General features: G+C 42.3%; 1 protein-coding gene across 2 annotated transcripts in view; it reads left to right on the forward strand.

The window, feature by feature from the left end:
* Positions 1–23,291, forward strand: part of itgb5 (integrin, beta 5) — a 191,541-nt gene that overhangs the window by 62,576 nt on the left and 105,674 nt on the right. For both annotated transcript variants that reach the window (XM_041200573.1, XM_041200574.1), the window contains 2 exons: positions 8,329–8,463; positions 17,291–17,720. In XM_041200573.1, coding sequence (XP_041056507.1) covers positions 8,329–8,463; positions 17,291–17,720 — 565 coding nt within the window. The remainder of the gene's footprint in view (positions 1–8,328; positions 8,464–17,290; positions 17,721–23,291) is intronic.

Consider the following 23,291-nt stretch of genomic DNA (forward strand, 5'->3'; position numbering starts at 1 on the left):
ACCTGCTTAACCAGAATCCATGGTAAACAGAACAGATAAAATAACAGATTCATAGAAACCTTCAGCACAAAAAGAGGCCACTTGGCCTATCGTGTCTGTGTTGGCCGAATATCATTTGGAAGTCTTTGGAAAGCTCATAAATCTACCAATATAAATGAACATTACTTGATTCAAAAGTTCACATTCCTCTTGATAGCTTTGTCAACAATCCCTGTTGAGCAGTCTCCATCATTGTGTTCTAATTCAGCCAAGCATTCATAATGTCATTCCACCGAACAACTGTATTGTCAAAACCTCCTGCACAAAATCCATTTGAGCCTTTGAACACAGCCAGAGCTCAGCTTTGAAACAGCCAAACAGATGGCCAGGCTGAACTTAAAGGAAAAAAATTGAAGGCATGGGGACATTACATACCATCAGATCTGAATTTCAAACTAGGCTAACCTTTGAATATTGTACAATGCAGAGAAGCACTTTATCCAGTGGATGTACTCTGATGCATCCAAAGATTTTTCCACTTCCACAATGTAGTTATTTCACTTGTCAATTTGCCAGTTGACAGAAGTAAAACCTGGCAAACACGTTATTTAATGGTCATTTACCTTTTCAAATTAAAGCCCTATCATCAATCACTGTAGCAGAAACATATATATCTCATGTTATAGCATTTCATAATTACATGTGAAGTAGGCAACACCTTTTGTACTTAACTATCATATGGTTCCAGCCTCCAAACCATAGTTCACCCATGGTTCATGATACCTTGTGCTGTTGAGATTCGCATCACTTACCAAAACCTGCCCTCCACCGTCAAAGTTGTGGAAGGTCAGAAATGCCCACTTCCACAATGGTGCCAGCAATGTTGGGACGCAGCTTGTGGCTCACTCCCTTATCCTGCGCTGCTGAAATTTGCCATGCCAGGAATGGAGATGGGAATCCTGGATGTGGGTCCCGCCCATCATTTTTAAAGCTCGCATTAGAACGGGAAAAAACTGCCCTAAATCTATTCATTAAACCCAGGATCCCATATACCATTTTCACTGCTTTCTCAATATGTCCTGCCACCATCAACCAGTTGTACCCATATACTTCCAGGTCTCTTTGTTCCTGTATCCCCTTTAGAATTGTATCTTTTTTTATATAGCCTTTCCTCATGATTCCTATAAAACTGTATCACTTCACATTTCCCTGCATTAAAACTGATCTGCCATGTCTCCACCCATTCCACCAGCCTTCATTGAATGGAGGTCACTAGTTTGTGTTCCTCACCACCTTTCTTCACCTGGCTGAACTTGTTCTCACGTTGAACAACTGCTCTTTTAACTCATCTCACTTTCTCCAAAAAATGATGATGCTAAGGGTGCCTGCATGGGGATTGCTATACTTGTCTTCTTGTGGGATACGTGGAATATTCCTTGTTCCAGTCTTGCTGCACCCCCCACCTGCCCCTCAACTCATTTTCCTGCACATTGATGACTGTACCTGTGCCATTTCCTGCTCTCACCCTGAACTGGAAAACTTCATCAACTTTGCTTCCAATTTCCACTCTTCTGTCCGTTTGCAAGTTCCGTCTCTAACCCTTTCTCTCCCTCAACTTCTCAACCTATCCCAGAAATAATCAACAATATTCATTATAAGCCCACTGACTCCCAAAGGTACCATGACTACACTTCCTCACATCCAGCTTCCTTTAAGGACACTATTCCATCCTCCCAGTTTCTCCGTCTCTGTCATATCTGTTCTGATGACACAACTTTCCACACCAGCACTTCTGTCATGTCTTCCTTTTACCTGACTGAGAATTCCATCCTCCCTCCCCCACTATAGTCAATAGGGTCCTCAACACTGTCCACTCCCTTCCCCGCCCTCCCAGAATCACAATAGGTTTCCCACGTCCTCACCTTCCACACCACCAGCTTCCCTATTCAGTGGAACATCCTCCACCATTATCACCACCTCCAGCATGATGCCACCACCAAACACATTCTCCCCTCCCATTTCAGCATTCCAAAGGGACCTTGCTTCCACTCCTCAATCATCTCTAACACCCTGCCCCCTTCCTGTGGCATCATTCCGTGCCAGAAGTTTGAGAAGTGCAGGAGATGCAACATATGCTGTTTTATCTCCTCTCTCCTCACCATCCAAGGCTCCAGACACTTCTTCTAGGTAAGACAGAAATTTCATAAAATTGAGTATACCACCAAATGTATATTGTGAATTCACTACTCACAATGTGGTCTGCCCCACATTGGAGATACCAAACGCAGATTGGATGACCGATTTGAGGAATGTCTCAATTCAGACAACAAGCATGGCTCTGAGCTTCTGGTATTTTAATTCTCCACTTTGCTTTCATGCTCACCTCTCTGTCCTCACCCTACTGTAGTGTACAGTGAAGGTTAATGCAAGTTTGACAAACAGCACCTCATCTATTCATTAGGCGCTTTGCATATTTCCAGACTTAATATTGAGTTCAACAGTTTCAGACCGTAATCTCTGGTTCCACTTTGAGTCCTATGTTTTGGTTTTAATCTTGTTTTTCTCTTGTTTATGCTTTCAGATGGCAGTTGTTCATTGTTCTGCCATTCATACCTCCTCTAATCACATCTTTACTTGTCCATTATCACTCCTTTTGGCTTTGCACCACCAACTCTTGTTATTTCATGTGTTCCATCTTCGACTCTGTGAAAGGTTATTGACCAGAATAGATGGGCATGGTGTGGATCTGCCTAGGAATCTGACATCCCAGCAGGAGCCATCTTGGATGCCAAACATAGCAAACCATTGGACAGCATGGATAATTTCTCATACCTTGGGAGCCTCCTCTCATTATGGGCAGACATCAATGATGAAACTCAGCGTCGTCTTTAGTGTGTCAGCGCAGCCTTCAACTGACTGAGGAAAAGAGTGTTTAATGACAAAGACCTGAAACCCGGCACCAGGTTCAGGGTGCTACCTGCCCTCCTGTATGCATCAGAGACATGGACAACATACAGCAAACACCTTAAATCCCTGGAGAAATATCACCAGTGATATCGCTGCAAAATTCAGCAAATTCAGTGGCAGGATAAGCACTCCAATATCAATGTCCTCTCTCAGGCCAAATCCCAAATATCAAGGCACTAGTTATGGCTAATCGGAAACATTGGGCGGGCCATGTCATCCACATGCCTGACATAAGACTCCCAAAACAAGCTCTCTACTCCAAGCTCCGTCACATCTAGCAGTTACCAGGAGGGCAGAGGAAACGCTTCAGGGATGTCCTCAAAGCCTCCCTGAAAACTGCAACCTCCCCACAGATATGTGGGGATCTCTTGCTCATGACCCCCCAAAGAGGAAGCATCTGCAAAGGTGCCAACCCTTTTGAATGTCTCTGACAGGCCCAGATGGAGGCCAAGCGCATACTATGGAAGGAGCGTACCAAAATTCAAGCACCCCAACCACCTGCCTCTTCAAACGCTACCTGCCCCACCTGTGGCAGTGTGCGGATCCAGCACTGGGCTTCTCTAGTCACCTCAGGACCCATAACCCCAGAGTGGAAGAAAGTCATCTTCGGTCCCGAGGAACTGCCTAAGAAGAGAAGATTGAGCTGAAATGTTTACACTTTCTCCCCACAGATGCTGCCTGACCTGCTGAATATTTACAGCATTTACAATGTTTATTCCAGATTTCCAGCATCCGTAGTAATTTTCTTTTGTTTCACCAGCCTGTCCATGTCATCTTGAAGTCTTACACTGTCTTCCCCAAGTTCACTGTACTTCCAAGTATTGTGTCAGGTGAAGAGCTTGAAAACTGTGCCCCATGCACCATATATAGATGAACCATTGACAGTTAAGTGGGTGATGTTCGGATCAGACTAGGCTTTTCACTCTGCTCAGCAGCCTAGTGCCCTAGAATAGCTCTTTAGGGTAGATTTTATGAGTGAAAATGTGAAGTGAAGTCAGGGTGACCAACTCTTAGGGAAGAAATTAATGGACACTTTGGTATAGGGCCATACAAGTGGGCAAGGATTGTTTGCAAACTTGTGAGAGTTGTGGGAGGGTGGGGTGACTGGTGAGCCTTTGAGAGTGGGGAATGGTGCTGATGAACCTGTGTTAGGCCTGGCGGACATGTCCAATTAGATGAGCAGGAGAATTGGGAGCACCCCAAAGATGTATAGTGTGCTTGTGTGGAATTTAAAAGGCTGAAAAATGTGAACATCGTTGTCCAGGCAACAAAAATCCAGGCCAGTGGCCTCCATTACGGGACAATCCCAAAAAATATGCAACACTTGGTCACCCTGGGTGAAGTACCTTGTACAAGTTCATTGTGCACGCACACATCAGAAAGTCTGACGAATTTCCGTCAATTGATTTAAATGTCAGGTATCTCTGGGACTGTGAAAGATATATAAAATCTAGCCTTATTATTACATCCCACAGCAGAGGAAGAGAGGGGAAGCTGCTCCACCCTGCATATTGCTCAGGACTCATTTAAAATTATTATTATTTTCCTAAGTGAATGAAGTGTTCCCATTGCCAAAGCATATTATGAGTGTTGACGAGATTATTATCAACAAATTGTAACGCATTGTCTCCTAACATTCTCTTTATATTTTGACAATGGGATTGATAATGTTCAGAAAAACATATTCTATGCACTGGATTTTCTTTTAAAATTTGGAAGGACATTGCATTATTTGGACCTTTGAATGCTGACCTGGAGTAATAAGTTCACACTGGAACTGTCAACAAGCATGCCTTTTCCAAGAAATCACCTGAACAGCATGGTACTTAGGGGGGAAAAGCTTTGTGCTTGTTTGTATTGCAATTATTTTAATTGATGGAAAAAAAAACTTTAAAGGCAAAAAGATAGTGAGTTAGTGGAAATCACATGACAGGGATGAGCTTTAAGTTTTGGACTTGTGTTTTTGAGTTCAATTGGAACTGAACTGAGAAAGTAAAGGCTGTCCAGCTCACTTTCTTGCCTGAGATAAAGTTGTTGGCAGTATCCAGCTAAGAATCCTCAGCTCAACGGAGCTGGTCTGTTTTTTGGAAACCTGAGAGGCTAAGACAAGAGGGATTGACCCAGCTATATTCTCTGCCACACCGAAGCTCTGTTGGTAAGAACCTCCAGACATCTACTGGGACCAGCAGCCCATCTTCACATGAAGGAGCTCCAGATCAACAGCGTCAAGGCCTTGCGAACTTTATCCTTTATTTTATAATGCCTATCCTGTAAAGCCCATATCTGCAGAGAGACCCTATCTGTCCTTTATTTGTGTGTGTGTGTGTGTGTGTGTGTGTGTGTGTGTGTGTGACACGCGCTGCGGTATTTTTAAAAGGGAAAGATAGTTATACATCCAGATTATAATTGTGTGTTAACCAGTTCTTGCTACTTGTTTTAAAAAAAGTTTTGTTTTATAATAAATCAATCATTCTGTGTTTATTGAAAGAAGCCTGGTTCAAGTCTATTATATTCTGGGTCTTACAGTAGCAAAGGTAAATAATTGGCTATTTTGATGAGTGAAATACACTTTTGAGATAATGCTGTGACCTGTGGAGTAGAGGGGCTAGATAAACTGTGTACTGTCCCCTTCCCAGTCATAACAATAGAAAGTGAAAAAGTTGTTCACCAGTAGCAGCATGATACTGCCATGCCATGTGTTTTGAAATGCATTGTAAACAGCTTCTGCTTCTGAGAAGAGGCAAATAGAAGTTTCCTGTTGCATAGGAGTACAGTAAAAAGAATCTTCTTTTCTATTAAGTCAAGCTTTACTTTAGCTTTTAATTTCAATAGAGATGGAAGGCCCAGCATAGAATGGTAATCAACTTTGTGTTGGCCTTTGCTAGGGTCTTCATTAGGCCAAGGACGGAATCTATGCCTACTCTCAACAGATTTCGGCTGTGCTTATCAAGGATGCACCTGGATTTGCGGATAACCCGGGGTGCCCTCAGATGTGACTCAAAGTATTGCTAGGGTTTGAGGGAGAGGAGACAGACAGAGAATTGCCTGTAGCTTGTTCATGATTTCCTATTCAGTTTAATTGGGGTAGAAACCCGGTAGATATTAATTTTGGCCAAAATTTCAACCTTCCATCCATAAATCTGCTAAAATGCCATCTCCAAGGGGACAAAATTTCTCAGCTTAAGATTTCAATAGGTTTTGTTTACACATTGAACAAAAGACACATGAAAACTTCTTGGCCAAAAAGAGCATATCTAGATTGCTTGTGCAATTCAACTATGTGAAAGCTGCGGGCTAACAAGGGGAATTAATGTAAACATCATATGAGGCCACTTAGAAATATATTTAGGGATACTGCTGCGTTGAGTTTTTTTATTCATTTACGAGATGTGGGCATGGCTGGCTAGGCTTGCGTTTATTTCCCATCACTTATTGCCCTTGAGAAGGTGGTGATGAGCTACCTTCTTGAACTGCTGCAGACTCTGTGGTTTAGGTACACCTGGAGTGCTGTTAGGAAGGGCTTAAATAATTTTATACTTTGGATTTAGGATACATAAATTATTAGTTAGCTCTGGAGTGACATAGTTCACAGTATTGAGAATACATGTACCTTGTTTGTTTAAGAACAAAGACACTAGTGCTTTATTAATCTGTAGTATACATTTTGCAACTGTACTTATTAGGCTAATGAGATATGTTGAGCTATGATGTCTCAATTGAATTTATTCTAATGGATCTTTGTATAAGTGAAACATTTCATAAGCACCATTTTAGTCTCTAACTCCTTTCTCGTTTGAATTGTAAATGTTATGTATTTTCACCGACACCTTTTAAATCTGGCCTTCACAATTTAACAATATTTTGAATTGAAGCTGAAGAAAGCTCACTATTTAAATGGTCTAGTGTTAGTGGCTAAATGGAATGTGTTGCCTTGATTCCCAAACTCAATGTTGGTTATTTTTCTGCTCCATTTCCTGCTATTTCAGCACGTATTCTTGTGGTTTATCAGATGGACATCTCAGCACATTTCTTGCTCTTGCCTTCCAATATTGTACTTTACTGGGATGCTGACTAATACTGCAGGCTGGACTTATACTCTCCTGCTGGTAGTTTTGAAGTCAGGGAGGCACATAAAATCCAGCAGGTGACTTCCCGCCACCTACTTTCCGCTCGTGACCTGTATGCAGTTTTACCGGAGACGGGTGAGGTGTCGGGCGATCCACCTGTCCTTGGGGCCATGCAGGAAGCCTTTCAGCTTTAGCTGTGTGGGCTGGTGTCGGACAACAGGAGGAAACCTCGTTTCTTGGCCCCCTGGGACAATTGGAGGTAGCCCCCTCCCTTTAACTCTCCCTCTGGCCTCTTGAGCCTGGTAACCCATCCCCTTCGCTGAGACCCCGACCCTGGACTTATGTGGGCTCTTTGGTATGGTGGGACTACCTGTCGTCCCAGCAGTTGCCAGCGCTTCCCACTGCTCATCGGACTACAGAACTGCTGGCCAATTGGATTGGCCAATAGCTCTCTGGGGTGGTACCTGCTCCCAAGATAGGGGTGGAAGTCTTGCCTTAAAGCAATTAATGCTGCTTCCAGCATTATATTGCAGCAGAGCAACCATAGGGATGGGAAGCCTGCAATCGACCTTTTAGCAGCAGAGGTGGTGGCAGGGGCCAGGTACGGGGCTTATAAGTGATTATGTGTCAGGATATAGGCACCAGTTGTAGTAAATTGCATCCCTGTTCATCACAGAGGCTAACATGGGTCAAAGGGCAGCTGTTGCAAGCCAGCATCAGTTTCTTTATGAAGCGAGAGTTATATTAATGAGGTCCAATACTGAAGGCCATGTTGTTTGGACAAGCTCTGCATGCACCACAAACTGGTAATCAGTCCAGTTTTTATTAGATTGATAAAGCCACCTTTCCCTTGTGAAAGAAGCTGAAAAGCTGTGTTTATTTTGGTAACGCATAGATATTTAGGTGAATTTTGTTTCCTGCATGAAGTGATTTTAGTACTAAGGTTGTTAGCTTTACATATTTCCTTAATTTCTTTAATTTTCCAATAGTATTGTCAGTTACTAGGCTTACTCATTATTCCCAGATGCTGAAAGCCTTTTACAGTTGATGGTGGGTGGTAGAAGTAGCTTCACAATTTTCATTAAGACTGGCCGTCCCTATGGCCATCGTAAGTACATCTGTACCACAAATGACTGCAACCCAAACACTGACAACCCTAAATTTAGGTGTTTGTTTTATAAAAGGAAGCTTTTGTTACATGATAATCAGTTGCTATCATGTTGAATAAACTGAGATTAATATATTCATAATAAAGAATGTTTATGTAATATTTTTATTTAATAATATTAAAGAATATGTATTTGTCTTAATCTAGAGTATTCGATCTAAGGTTGAACTAACAGTAGGGGACCAGCCAGAAGAAATCAAGCTTTCCCTGACTGCCACATGCCAGGATGGTGTTTCACGCCCTGGAGTTAGAAAGTGCGGTGACCTTAAAATTGGAGACACAGTAAGTATTTGATTATTACTCACACTGATTGATAAGAGTGTTACATTGTTCTGTTTTTAAGTGATTCTTTTAACATATAGCAAATTTACACAGCTTCTAACTAAAGGCACCTTTTTAAAAAAAAATTAAGGGGCTGATATAAATATGTGATGTCAACATTGTACTGTCTCCAAAAGAGTACTTTTTCCAAAGAGTACCCCCTTAAACCACCTCTTTGTGTTAATCTTGTAAAGTGGAGTGAGTGTAGTGTAGAGAACCATTGCAGCTGCTATGTACTCAGAACATCTTTTTGTTAACTCAGAATAATGTTTGCTCAAAATAAAACTAAATTATCCAGTAAATAAGATTAAACACTATTAATAAAAAAAGCATGGGAAGTGTTTTTTCATAACTTAAATTTAAATGAACAGATTGAGTTTATGAAAAAACACTAAATGAACAGATAATTTAATTAAACAACAAAATTAAGAGGAGTGGTTTCAAATGGAGTTGAAAATATAAGTAACATTCATTAAATTCTCATTGCTAATGATGTGACTAATCCTTGCTTTGCTATAGCAGACTACATAAATACTTATTATGCTACTGAAATGTGCTAGAAATAACTTTCATTAAGTCTGTGAAGCTCATCACCTTAAAGACCACCTCATAAATCTAAAAATAAGGTGCTATTTTCAACTCTTGTTTCCTTTTTCTCTTTTTATTGAATGAGCGTGTTTTGCTTCTTCTTGTTGATTCCAGAAGGTTAAAGCTTTAAAAATGCTAGGGTGTGTCCTGTGAGTCAACATACAAGAAGTTATGCAAAGTATTTTTTTAACTTGCTTGCTGAAAATATGAATTAATTTGATCTGAACTGAGTATGTTTCTGATCAGTTCTACTCTATTGCTAAAAGCAAGAAAAAACAAGGATCCTTTCTAGTTTAAAGATCCTTGTTACTATTTAAATTAAGTGTAAAATAATGGCATTGATCTGCAAATAAAGCAGGAAGGTCACAGATTAGATCCCCAGTTGAAACTGTGTTAGTAAGTATAGGTTGGGTATACAAGTAGCCTCAGGTGGGGAAAAATGCCAGTTGAACTGTCAGATGTGTAAAATTTGTCCTTACCTGGCTTTCAAGGCATTAATATTTCCAGCTGTGAAAAGGTATGGTGCTTCATTAACATACTTAAGATCAGTCTTTCACAGTGCAATTGAAGCTAATTTAATTTAACTCATACCACATGGATTCCCTAGGAGACAGAAAGCCCCATCTGTGAAAGGGAGGCAGGAGCTGCTGGCTCTGGAAGTAAGCGCCTTTTCCAGTAACTCCTGTGGGCCAGGTGGAGCAGGAGTGCTGTCACCACCCCTCAAGAATGCTTTTGGCATCTCCATACCAACTGCCTTTGTCTTCCCACCTCATGTTCACTGAAGTCCTGCAGATCCGATGTTCTCTCTTTTTCCCTTACTGTGATGTCTAACTCAGCCTGCCCACCCCTCCCTCCAGCCCCCACTATGGTGATCTGCTCAGCCAAGGCCTTTCTGTTCTCTCCTCCAATTACTGGAGTCTGTCTCCAAGCGTCCCTGCTGCTGGTATTTCCTGCCATGCGCCGCACAGCTTGTCAATTGGCCTTGCTGCTTGGATGGGAAATGGATTGATAAAAGATATCAAGGCTGTGCCTTTAAGTTTTGCATTTCCTCAAGTTCCTGGCTTTGCTGAGTTCTTTGGCCATTTCCAGCCTCCCTCGCCATAAATATCAGGGCCCTTAACTATGTTTTTCTGTCTCACTGATGCTGTCTGACCTTTTGAGCGTTTCCAACATTTTTTGTTTATCTCAACAGTTTACAAGTTGCTGCAATTCCCAGACCTGCTAATTTAGAGCATTGACCATAATGCCATGCACCAAGTTAACATCTTTATATCTCTATACTGCATACCTAACACCAAATAGGGGGAGGTGGTGACCTAGTGGTATTGTCACTGGATTAGTAATCCAGAGACCCAAGGTCCCTCTGGGGACCCGGGTTAGAATCTCACCGTGGTAGAATTTGAATTCAATCAATAAAAATCTGGAATTAAAAATGATGATTATGAAATCATTGTTGATTGTCATCCATCTGGTTCACCAATGTATTTTAAGGAAGGAAATCTGTGGTCCTTGCCTGTGACTCCAGACCCACAGCAATGTGGTTGACTTGACTCTTAATTCCCCTCTGAAATGGCCTAGTAAGCCATCAGTTGTATCAAACCACTGGAGTTGATAAGGAATGAAACTGGACAGACCAACCGGCATCGATTTAGGAATTCCCTTCCTAACACCACACAGACTGCAGTGGTTCAAGAAGGCAGCTCACCACCACCTTATCAAGGGCAATTAGGGATGAGCAATATTACAGGAGATCAGCTAGAATTCTATGAAAACATATAAATTAAAGAACAAAGGTCTGAAAGACTGCCAATGTTTGCCTAGCTCCCAATGTCCTAGCTCCCTAAATTTGAATAATATTGGCTGGTGCATCTGGAGCAATCAGTTACTCCCACAGATCATAAATAGCAGTTCAGATGTTAATCCTGGTGATGTCACACAATCATGAGTAGAGCCCAATTTTCAGGATCTCAGTGCATGAAATATATTCATGGGCAGGATTTCTTGCTGAGCGGATGGGCACGCGGCTGACCCGCTCGAGTGTAAAATAATGCGCGATGAAATCAGGCGAGCATCCCGACATCATTGCATGCTTACGTGATATTTCGGTTGGTGGGCATGCTTGGGATTTGGCAGCGCATACGCCGATAATTAAAAGGCCTATTAAGGCCCTTAAAAATGTAACTGAATTTAATTTTTCACTGCCTGTCCAAATTACAGTTGGGTGGGACGAAGTTTTGATCTGTCATTAAAAAAAAATTCTAATATGTCCCTGCTCATGTGACAGAGTCACATGAGGGGACATGTCTTTGATCATTTTAAAAATCTTTATTTTTTTATTTTCACAACTCTTCATCTCCCTGAGGCAGCTCTGTGCTTCAGGGAGCTTTTCCAGCGCGCACCTGCGCGAACTTGCGCTCTTGCAAGTTACTCCCCCCAACACAGGCACCACTGAGCACTGCCACACGCATTTCATGCTGGGTGTGCCCTAAATGCCCCACCAGCGTGAAATTGCGGTCCGGCCACAATCACGGGCGGCAATTGGCTTCCCAACTGTTCCCGCCTGCCCTCACTGAGTCTGCCCGACAAGGGAAAAATCCTGGCCCATGTGATATTTTACAACAGCAGTGTTGAATTTTGTTGTAAATTAAATATGCAAAAGATTAATCTCAATTCTATAATTACCTAAAGCATTGAGGAGGCACTGACCTTAGACTCTTTCATTGTAGCTGATAAATGAATCCTCCTTGAAACTCCCAAGTTTCCCATTCTTTTATGCTACTGGTTTTGTGAGCATTGCAATTTAAGACTGTGCTGAGAAGACGTTGATCTGCTATAAGTGTTTGCGTGAGTCCCTGTGTTATAACTTGTGAATAAGAGTGAAAAGCCTTTAAGGAGCCCGGAGATGCGTGTGCCCTAGCTCTTTGATTCAATCAAATATTGACAGGCAAAGCTGTAAAGGAATAATGGGCTGCATTTAAAGAGGGGATGGTACATTCCAAAAAGTGGGAAAGGTAGAACAAGCAAAACCAGAGCTCCTGAATGACAAAAGAGATGGAAAGTAAAATGAAGCAGGAAAAAAGGTGCATATGACAGATGTGAGTTTGATAACACAAGTGAGAACTCGGCTGAATATAGAAAGTTCAGGGGGGAAATGAGAAAAGAGAGAAGGAAAGCAAAGGGACTGTCAGCATAAAAGGAATCCGATGGTCTTATATAGGCCAATGAATAGTAAAAGGGTAGTAAATGGAGAATTGGAGGCATTTAGCGACCAAGGAAGCACTTTAAGCATGGAGGCAGAAAGCATGTCTGAGGTGCTTCATTTTATTCATTCATGGGATGTGTGCTTCACTGGCTGGGCCAGCATTTATTGCCCATCCCAAGTTGCCCCTGAGAAGGTGATGGTGAGCTACCTTCTTGAACCGCTGCTGTCCATGTGGTATTTAACACCCACAGTGCTGTTAGGAAGGGTGTTCCAGGATTTTGACCCAAAGAAAGTGAAGAAATGGCAATATGTCAGAATGGTGAGTGACTTGGAGGAGAACTTCTAGTGGTGGTGTTCCCATCTATCTGCTGCCCTTGTCCTTCTACGTGGTAGCGGTCATGGTTTTGGAAGGTGCTGTCTAAGAGGCCTTGGTAAATTCCTGCAGTGTATCTTCTAGATGGTACAGATGGCTGCTACTGTGGGTCGATGGTGGAGGGAGTGAATATTTGTGGATGTGGTGCCAATCAAGTGGGCTGCTTTGTCCTGGACGGTATCAAGCTTCTTGAATGTTGTGGGAGTTGCACTCATCCAGGCAAGTGGAGAGTATTCCATCACACTCCTGACTTGTGCCTTCTAGATGGTGGATAGGCTTTGGGGAGTAAGGTGGTGAGTAACTTGTCGCAGGATTCCTAGCCTCTGACCTGCCCTTGTAGCCACAGTATTCACATGGTTAGCCCAGTTCAGGTTTTGGTCAATGGTAACCCCATGATGTTGATAGCAGGGGAGTCAGCGATGGTAATGCCATTGAATGTCAAGGGGCGATGGCTATATGCTCTCTTGTTGGAGATGGTCATTGTCTGGCACTTGTGTGGCATGAATGTTATTTGTCACTTGTCAGCTCAAGCCTGGATATTGTGCAGGTCTTGAGGCATTTGGACTTTTGATGCTTCAGTATTTGAAAAGTTGTGAACGGTGCTGAACATTGTGCAATCATCAGCGAACATCCCCACTTCTGACCTTATGATGGAAGGAAGGTCATTGATGAAGCAGCTAAAGGTGGTTGGGCCGAGAACTAAATGAGTATTTTGTTACCAAGAAAGAAGATCCTGCCAAAGTCATAGTGAAAGGGTGGGTTAAAATTGATAAAGAGAGGTATTAGAAAGGCTGACTGTGCTTAAAGTAGATAAGTCACCAGGACTGGATGAGATGCATCTCAGGATACTGAGGAAATTGCAGAGCCACTGGCCATAATCTTCTAATCCTCTTTAGATACAGGTGTAGTGCCAGAGGACTAGAGAATTGCAAGTTTTACACTTTTGTTCAAAAATGTATGTAAGGATATGTCCAGAAACTACAAGCTATTCAGTTTAACCTTGGTAATGGGAAAGCTTTTAGAAACAGTAATCAGGGACAAAGTCAACAGTCACTTGGACAAATGTGGATTAATTAAGGAAAGCCAGCATGAATTTGTGTTTTTAACTAACTTGATGGAGTTTTTTGCTGAGGTAACAGTGAAGGTTCATGAAAGTAATTTGGTTCATGTAATGCTCATGGGCTTCCAAAAGGTGTTGGGTGAAAGGCCACATAACACGCTTTTCAGCAGAGTCAAAGTTGATGGAATTAAAGGGACAGTTTCAGCAGGGAAATGAAGTTAGCTGAGTGACAGGAAACATAGAATAGTGGTGAATGTTTTCAGGCAGAAGGGAGGCAGATAGTAGGGTTCCCCAAGGGTTAGTCTTGGAATCATTGCTTTTGGAGATCTCTATTAATGACCTAGATTTGGGTATGCAAGTTACTGCTTCAAAGTTTTCAAATGACATAAAACTTGTAAGTGTTGTGAACTGTGAGCATATAGGCTTCAAGAGGACACAGATAGGCTGATGAATGGACAGATACATGGCAGATGAAACTTAACACAGCAAAGTGTGAAGTGATACATTTTGGGAGGAAGAACAAAAAGCAACAATATAAAATAAAGGAACAATTCTAAAGGGGGTGTAGGAGTAGAGGGTCCTAGTGTTATATGTGCACAAATTGTTGAAAGTGGCAGGGCAGGTTGATAAAGTGGTTAATAAGGCATACAAGATTCTGGGCTTTATAAATTGAGGCATAGAATACAAAAGGCATGGATCTTGTGGTGTAGTGGTAAACCGTGACAAACACATTGTAGCACATTCATTTTATAATTTAAATGATAAGCAGTGTTGTTACAAAACTTGATTTTTGCCTTTATCAGGTCAGCAGACAAGATTCAATTCACTTTTTAAATCTTGTGACTTAAGACTTAAGTGTACCTTCATCTTTCTTTACAAACTCAACATTTAGGCTGCCATCCTCTTCCATGTGTACCTATGTGTTCTTGTTCATTCTTGTAAGTTAAGTTGTAAATTAATGTAAAAAAAAGGAATGTATAAATAGGAAGCACAATTTTCCACCCCAAAAGTACTTATTTTGGAAGATGTGAAATGTACTCTGTGTGCGAGTTGTATGCTTGATACATATGATTAGCAGGACACTTTTTTATCAGAAAATCTCAAAGAATAAAAGAACCAGTGTTATTGTTCCTATTCCTTTTGCAGTATGTTGAAAAGAACAAATTTGAATCTAAGGAAATCCATCATTTATGAAGAAGAAGCAGCAGCAACAACAATAACAATCAGTTTTGCTGTGAGGAAACCCGAGGCGAGGACGTCGACTGGGGACATTATAGGTCAATGGGAAAAGACATTGCTGTAGGGAACCAGGGAGATCTGCAGGGGGAGGGGGGAGGGGAGAAGATTGCAGGCACGGCTGGATGTTAATAGGATCCATGCCAGTTGGTGAAGCAGAAACCAAAACACAGAACTTTTCTTTATAGACAGAGAGAGAGAGTTTATTGACTTTGTTCAGTTTCACAGCTCCCCTCTCACACACCAGCATCCCAACTGTCTCCTATTTATATGTGCTCATAGTACTTAATTTAACAATGTCCCTCACCTGTGTATCTTAATATAATTAACATACCATTAGCACTGGAGACATTGGGCAAGTGGAGGTGAGGATTGGGAGTAGCGGGGAGGAGGGCCAGGGACAATGGGGAGGGAGGGTAGAAAGTAGATTGTGGAGGGCTGAAGAGATTCAGGAAGAGGGTAGATACCGGAATGGGCCAGTGAGATTGCAGAATACAGGGGGATGGAGAAATCAGGTCAGATAGGAAGAAAATTGCAGGGAGCCATGGAGGACATCAGATCACATATGAATGGGGACAGGAGGATCCAATCATTAGGGAGGCTTGTCAAGGGGCCACATGTAAACAACAAAGAGGAGGCAGCATAAGTTAGTCATGCAGGGATGGAAAGAGAGGCCATTGCTTGTTTTGTTCTGGCTGCAAATTGGATAGGTAAGAGCTAAGCCAAATGAAAGCAATTCTACTGAGCTGAGCATTGAAGCAATGTTCTCTTTAATTTCCGCTGTGCACTGCAAGGTCCCTTTAAGATTACCACATGGTTGCACATGAGCGAACCTTAAAGGGAACACTGCTTTTGCACAGTCTGTTTGTTCTCTACTCACCTTAGAAGGAATGTTGCAATGGAGAAAACTTATTGGTGGAGGATAGCGTGATTCATCTGTGTCAAAGACGCAGAGGGATTGAGAAGGTGGAGAAGAAATAGTGCTTCATGGTCATAGTCACAAGGGATTCATCTGTAATTTTGATTCTAGCTATTTTGGTGTTGTGGCTGGAAAAGAAACCTGATTGAGCCTGGATTTGGGAGCTCAAGGTGTTTAGAGAATAATACGATATTGAAAACGGAGAGGTAGTTTGCACATACAGAGGGATCGATCAAAGGCTGCCTACAGTATCAGAAATAGAAATTCCAAAGTCTGTTCATTCCTAGAATATGAGTGGTAAATATTGGTACTTCTGACCTTTCTTAATTCCTCCTATCCAGCTATTCAATAAAATAACGAAGGCATTGAATAACTGGAGCATGCAGCCTTGGCTTGTTGTATTAGTGCAAATCAAAATTCTTTCATGGTTGGTTGCAAGTTCTGCATGAATGTCAGAATGGATTTGGTGTAGTGATGTTGAAGACTGTGTTTGTGGTATAGCATTTTGATTTGTTGCAATCCACATGAACAAGATTTAGTTTAAAATAATGCCAGTATTCAATTTCCCAAGTTTAAAATGAATTATATTGGGTAAGGACAGCAGTGACAATGTTAAAGTATAGGTTGGAAAAAGCTGTGAAAGTCTGTAAATTTAGAAAAACTCATTGAGCATGATGAGTAACTGTGTTTCACCCATATGAATAAAGGATTAGACAGAGCTGTCAATACAATACAAGGGCAGAAGTGCTGGCACAGTGTACGCTGAAATGTAAAAAGATAATGTTGGAAGTCCAGCTGTTTCAAAGCTAATGGCAGTTGCTGTTTTATTTAGCTTGAACCACCACTGTAAGTTTAACTCTTTGGAGACCTGCCCACTCAGGCTGAAGTTAAAATTGCAGCAAGGGTCCAAAAAGGATCATCAGATCTTGACCTGCATATTTAAAGAAGAGTCACAACTTTTTAGTTGGCTTAGCTCCCCATCCAGAGGCCTCAGCAAAACTCACATTCAACAGTTGGCTCAATGGTGGGCAAGAGAGATATTTTGACTGCCTGTCTGCCTGGTGGAAATCTCAATCTTTTTTAAGTTAAAAAAACAATAGAGGCAGATAAAGTTAAAATCTCCCATTGCTTTCTAGCAAACTGGTTTTGTTTTGGGAAGTATAAAAGGAAACAGGTATTTTTGAAGTATATTGCAAAGATCTGTGTTTTCTGGACTGAGTGTAAATAATCTGCCACAATCAAGTTAGGACTATCCAATTTGTTCACTGAAGCTGTGTGCTCCTCAAGATGCACTTTCTAAGAACATTGCTTTAAAAGTAAGGGAGATAATTATATGCAAACATGTTGAATTTGTTGTGCCTTTGACCTTTGTATAGTATTGCCGTCTTTAGTAATGTTATTTCTGTTTAGGTGTCTTTTGATGTCACTGTAGAAGCCAAGAGCTGCCTAGAGGCCCAGGGTAGAAAGAGCTTCACCATTAAGCCAGTTGGCTTCAAAGATTCATTGAGTATAACCGTTGGCTATATTTGTAACTGTGACTGTGCAACAGAGATGCAAGCCAACAGCTCCAAGTGCAGTGGTAATGGAACCTATGAATGTGGGATCTGTAAATGTGATCCGGGCTTTCTGGGAGCCAATTGTGAATGCCAGGATGGAGAAACAAGTAATGTATTCCAGACGTTCTGCCGTGAAGCAGAGGGAAAACCGATCTGCAGTGGCAGAGGGGAGTGCAGCTGCAACCAGTGTGCCTGCTATGAGAGCGAGTTCGGAAGGATTTATGGGACATTCTGTGAATGTGATGACTTCTCATGTGCTCGGCACAAGGGCAAACTCTGTTCAGGTAAGTTGAGATTCTATGTGTTTAATTACAGCATAAATTGATTTGTATTTGCTTTAACCCCTCGCCCTTAAGGAGAAATGTTTTTTTTTGGTGGGGGAAATAGCTGTCAATATCTGCTGGAGTTTTCTGAGTGACAGATGAAGGATTAATCTGACAGCATTTTGCGGGAGTGTAAATTTCAAAATGTACCAGAGTGTGAACAGTATATACTTAAAACTAAGAAAGGTCACCGTGAAATCTCAATACGCTTGATTCCTGATTTTATGGCAATTCTAGTTTAAGATCCATTCCTTTGCTGAAAAGCAGTATTTCTTTGGTGGGAAGCTAAATGTGAAAAGCAGATTTTGGACACACGTGATTGTTTCAACTGATCCAAACAGGGCACTTTTAGTTTTCATTGGGCATATGCCCAGCGTTTCTGATCCAGTGGCCCTATGCCTTTATTTTTGCTATGAGCTCCATTACCAAGACCCTACTGAATGAGAGTTTTTTTCCCTTTGAGGATTCGAACTACATGAGGATAGAAGTTTAAGTTTTGAGATTGTTTTTTGTAAGTGCCTTGTTTCTAATTTTCTGCAGTAACTTACACAGCATGTGAATGAGGAAAGGTACTGATTGGAAGCACATCCTGTATTTCTCTTTGCTGAGCCTCAAAAATCTGTGGGCCATGATCTGAACCTTCGTTGTAGCCATCCAGTCTCCCTCCCTATCCCTGCCCTTTGAGTTTGTGGGGTCAGTAGGAGTGCATTCTTTAGAGGTTTAGGCTATTCTGAGGTCTAACAATATTTGCTTTGTAAGGGTAGGGGAAAGTGTCCCTGAGGGAATTCAAAGCAAACGGCCTGAATTTTTGCTCCCAAGGCGGCTGTGCAGAGCCGGGAAATCTCCCAGCACCCTGCACCCAGGTTGAGAAAAATTGCCCCAAATGGTGGGATTTTTGTTCCAGGGAGGGGTGGGTGAAGGATGGAGTTGGGCCTACTGGTCCCTGTTGCAGATTGGAGGTGGCCACAGGGACTGCCAGGTGCTGAGGCAGTCTGTTTAAGAGGTCTGCCTCAATTCTCTGGGACTTCATCCCTGTTGTTTTCTTAAACATTAGGTCCTCCAGCCCTCACCCCTCTAACTCGCTCACCCTCCCAACCCAAACACACAGAAGCTCCTTAGACAGCATCTGCCAAGCCCATGACCACTACCACCTAGAAGGACAAGGGCAATGTTAGATGGGAACACCACCACCTGGAAGTTCCCCTCCAAGCCACTCACTATCCTGACTCAAAAATGTATCGCCGTTCCTTCACTGTCACTGGGTCAAGATCTTGGAACTCCCTAACAGCATTGTGTGTGTACCTACACCACATGGACTGCAGCGGTTCAAGAAGGCAGCTCAGCACCACCTTCTCGAGGGCAATTAGGGATGGCTAAGTAGATGCTGGCCTAGACAGAGAACCACACATCCCTTGAATTAATAAAAAATGCCCATACCTGTCAGTTCATCCCAACCCATTCCCCATGTCCTCTAATAACCCTTATGCCAACTTAGTGCCAACTTATGACCTCCCCACCCATCACCCTTTGCCTTTACACCCTGCATGCCAACTCACCCGTTATCTACCATGGGCAAACCTTTGGAACCATGCTGAGATTAAATAAGATAAAGTTCTAAATATTACAGACTTCAACCAAATATAAAAGAATCTCATTCATGGAAGCTGGTTCAATACACTTCAATCCCTTCAACACTTAATCCCCTATAAAAACAAACATTTGTATTTATAAACTCACATCAAAGACAGCTAACCCTTTAATAAACTTTTTGAGTTGTCAATCAAAATGTGAATGTACAGACCCCTGTTGTCAGTGATAGGTTGTAGAAAGCAGTCAAGCATTAATAATGGTAAAATGATGACACTTTGTGTTATGTCAGCAAACAGCTATTGAAACTGCTAGAACAGATTTAATTTTTCAACTCTCAGACACAGGCAGGCAGATTTTTTCAATGGCTGGCCATTTAAATAACTTGACAGCTTGACAGTGCTACATAACATATCCACATCTACATCTATCCTAAAAATTTGTAACCATAACACTGCGGGAAAAGGCCCTTGATCCAGTGAAAATGGGGTCTGTTTGAGCACTGAGTTCAAATAGCCCTGCTGAGTTTGGATTTTCCACTTGTGGGAGTACCCCCCCCCCCACCCCCCCCCCCCCCCCACCCTCAACCACCACCACCACCACCACCACCCCTCTGTTGTTGAACTGAAGATGAAATCTGGCCAGTTACTCCATTACTGTCCCTGGTAACTGTCTGAAGCTGAAACAGGCTGTCCCAGGCCCAACCATCTTAAGCTGCATTACCAATGACCTTCGTCCCATCATAAGGTCAGAACTGGGGACATTCACTGATGTTTGCTCAGTGCTCAGTGCCATTTGCAACTCCTCAGACACTGAAGCAGTCCATGTCCAAATCCAGCACAACCTGAACAATATCCAGGCTTGGGCTTTGGCAAGTAACATTCACCCCACACAAGTACCAGGCAATGACCATCTCCAACAAGAGAGAATCTAATCATCGCCCCTTGACATTTAATGGCATTACCATCACTGAATCCCCCACTATCAACACCCTGGGGGTTACCATTGACCAGGAACTGAACTGGACTAGCCATATAAATACAAGAGCAGGTCAGAGGCTAGGAATTCTGCGATGAATAACTCACCTCCTGACTCCCCAAAGCCTGTCCACTGTCTACAAGTCAGGAGTGTGATGGAATACTCCTCACTTGCCTGGATGAGTGCAGGTCCAACAACACTCAAGAAGCTTGACACCATCCAAGACAAAGTGTTAGGATCATTTGATTTAAAGTCACTATAGGTAGGCTGCTACAAACTGGTCAGATCATATTCAGTAAGTTGAATGGCAAACTTTCCAAACCTAATTTCAAATAACACTTTTATGAATGGTTTGTATTTCTAGCAGGAAGCCTTTCCTGGCAGAAGCTCATACTGAAAGGTTGGGTGTGCAGTGTGCACAATATATCACCCATTTAAATTAAATGATTGAAGCACACACCTAAATTTGTGGTTCATATTGCTGTAGCTTTTCACTGGGAGTGCAAGGTCAGAAATGTACCTTTATGTGTGAACTTGGGAGTTCAAATATTAAGGGTAAGAACTGAAAGTAATAATATTAAAAATTTCATGGAATTTTAGCTTGCCAGATATTTTTTCCTTGAATTCTGTGCCTCTGCCAGTGACTAACTAGGTTCATCCCCATTAATGTATTGTACGCGCACATTCGGAATCTGTCTAATTTCTGCATGAATTCCCTGTGAATCATATCAAGACAGCCACATTTAAGTTTTTAGAATGCCAGAATGGCATATTTTCTAGGTGGCCACTTTGAAACTGCGTGTAAAAGTGAAAAATCATGTATTAGTGGGATTGCCAAATGTGTTTCGGTTCATTTATGTAAATGAGGTTTTCTCTAGGATGTGGGAAGACAATAGCTACAGATCTCATTAGGAGTCTAGTGCATTGTAACATAAGACATTTCAAACTAATACTAACAAGGTCCAGGGTTTTACAGGGCTCCAGGGAGTCTGCTAGAAGGAGGAGAGGTGGGCTTAAAATCTGGTGGGGTGGTGGTGGTGTGCCTGGCATCCTCCTGCTGCTGCTGGCATTTTACCAGCAGTGGGGAAGATGGTATATGGCCATCCCATCCTTAGGCCAAATGAAGGCAATTAAGGATAATTAGGGACCACTTCCTTCCACCACTAGTATTTTACCAGCAGCAGATATGCTTTTCACCACATGACGAGACCACCAGATATACCCTGCCAGACTTCCTGCAGGCTCGGGGATGGGTTGGGCTCCTGATTAGGTACCCTGTAGGCCACGGAACCCCGCCCCCCTCCCCAGCTTAGGCAACAAGAGACACCCCTGCTGAAAAACTCCCTCACTGTCCTCATAACCTGCCTGACTGGCCCCAGCAAGCCTCACAAACTTCCTTGCACTCCAGGGCCTCCTCCATGCTGGCATATCTGGGCCTGCCTGTAGTCCCAACAGTGGCCACCATTCCTGATGGTTCTGTTGGAACTGAAGAGCTGCCAGCCATCTGATTGACCAACAGCTCTTGGGGGCAGGGGGTAGTGGCTGCATCCTCCTTTAAAGAGAAAAAGGCCCCGACTGCAGACGATAAATTACCTTGGGATGATAAAATCCAGTTGCGGCTTCCGTGACCAATTAAGGTCAGGTTGCCCCTGATTTTCCAACCAGTGGACAGGGGCCACCACCACCCAATATAATCCCAGCCAAGCTGGGCAATGCAAGCTTACCTGTCTGCACTAAAACATTTTATTTTTCTGTCAGCAGGCAGTACCAGTTACTCTTGGATTACATATGGTGCCAACCAATTTCAATTATATGTATTTTGTTAAGTTCTTTGAAGATGTGACAAGCAAAGTGGATAATGGGGATCCTGTAGATGTAGTATATCTGGACTTCCAGAAGGCCTTTGATAAGGTGCAGCACAAAAGATTAATAAACAAGATAAGATCACACAGAGTTAGGGGTAATATATTAGCTTGGATAGAGGATTGGCTAACCAAAAGAAAGCAGAGAGCCAGGATAAATAGGTCTTTTTCTGGATGGTAAACTGTAACTAATGGGGTGCCAAAGGGTTCGGCCCTTGGGCCCAAACTATTTACAATCTATATTAATGACTTGGATTCAGGGATAGAAGGCACTAAAGCTAGATTTGCAGATGACACCAAAATAGGTGGGAAAGTAAGTTGCAATGAGGAAATAAGAAATTTACAAATGGATATGGACAGGTTAGGTGAATGGGCCAAAATTTGGCAGATGGAGTTTAACGTGAATAAGCTTGAGGTTATCCATTTTGGTCGAAAGAATAAAAAGGCAACTTATTGTTTAAATGGAGAGAAACTTCAGAACGCTTCAGTGCAGAGGGATCTGGGTGTCCTTGTGCATGAATCGCTGAAAGCTAGTATGCAGGTACAGCAAGTAATAAGGAAGGCAAATGGAATTTTTGCATTTATTGCTAAAGGAATAGAGTAAAAAAATAGGGAAGTGTTGCAACTGTACAAGGCATTGGTGAGACCACACCTGGAATACTGTGCACAGTTTTGGTCCCCTTACTTGAGGAAGGATGTAGTTGCATTGGAGACGGTTCAGAGGAGGTTCACTAGATTGCTTCCAAAGATGTGGGGCTTGTCTTATGAGGAGAGATTGAGCATTTTAGGCCAATACTCACTAGAGTTTAAAAGGATGAGAGGAGATCTAATTGAGGTATATAAGATGCTAAAGGAGATAGACAAAGTAGACATGGAGCAGGTGTTTCCCCTTGTGGGGCACTCTAGAACCGAGAGACCATAGTTTTAGGCTAAAGGATGGTAGATTTAAATCAGAAATGAGGAGGAATTACTTTTCTCAATGGGTCGTGAATCTGTGGAATTTACTACCTCAGAGCGCAGTGGATCCTGGGATGCTGAATAAATTTAAGGAGGAGATAGACATATTTTTAATTAGTAATGGATTGAAAGGTTATGGGGAGAGGGT

Source organism: Carcharodon carcharias, chromosome 12 (genome assembly GCF_017639515.1).
Source record: "Carcharodon carcharias isolate sCarCar2 chromosome 12, sCarCar2.pri, whole genome shotgun sequence".
In the NCBI taxonomy this organism is placed as follows: domain Eukaryota; kingdom Metazoa; phylum Chordata; class Chondrichthyes; order Lamniformes; family Lamnidae; genus Carcharodon; species Carcharodon carcharias.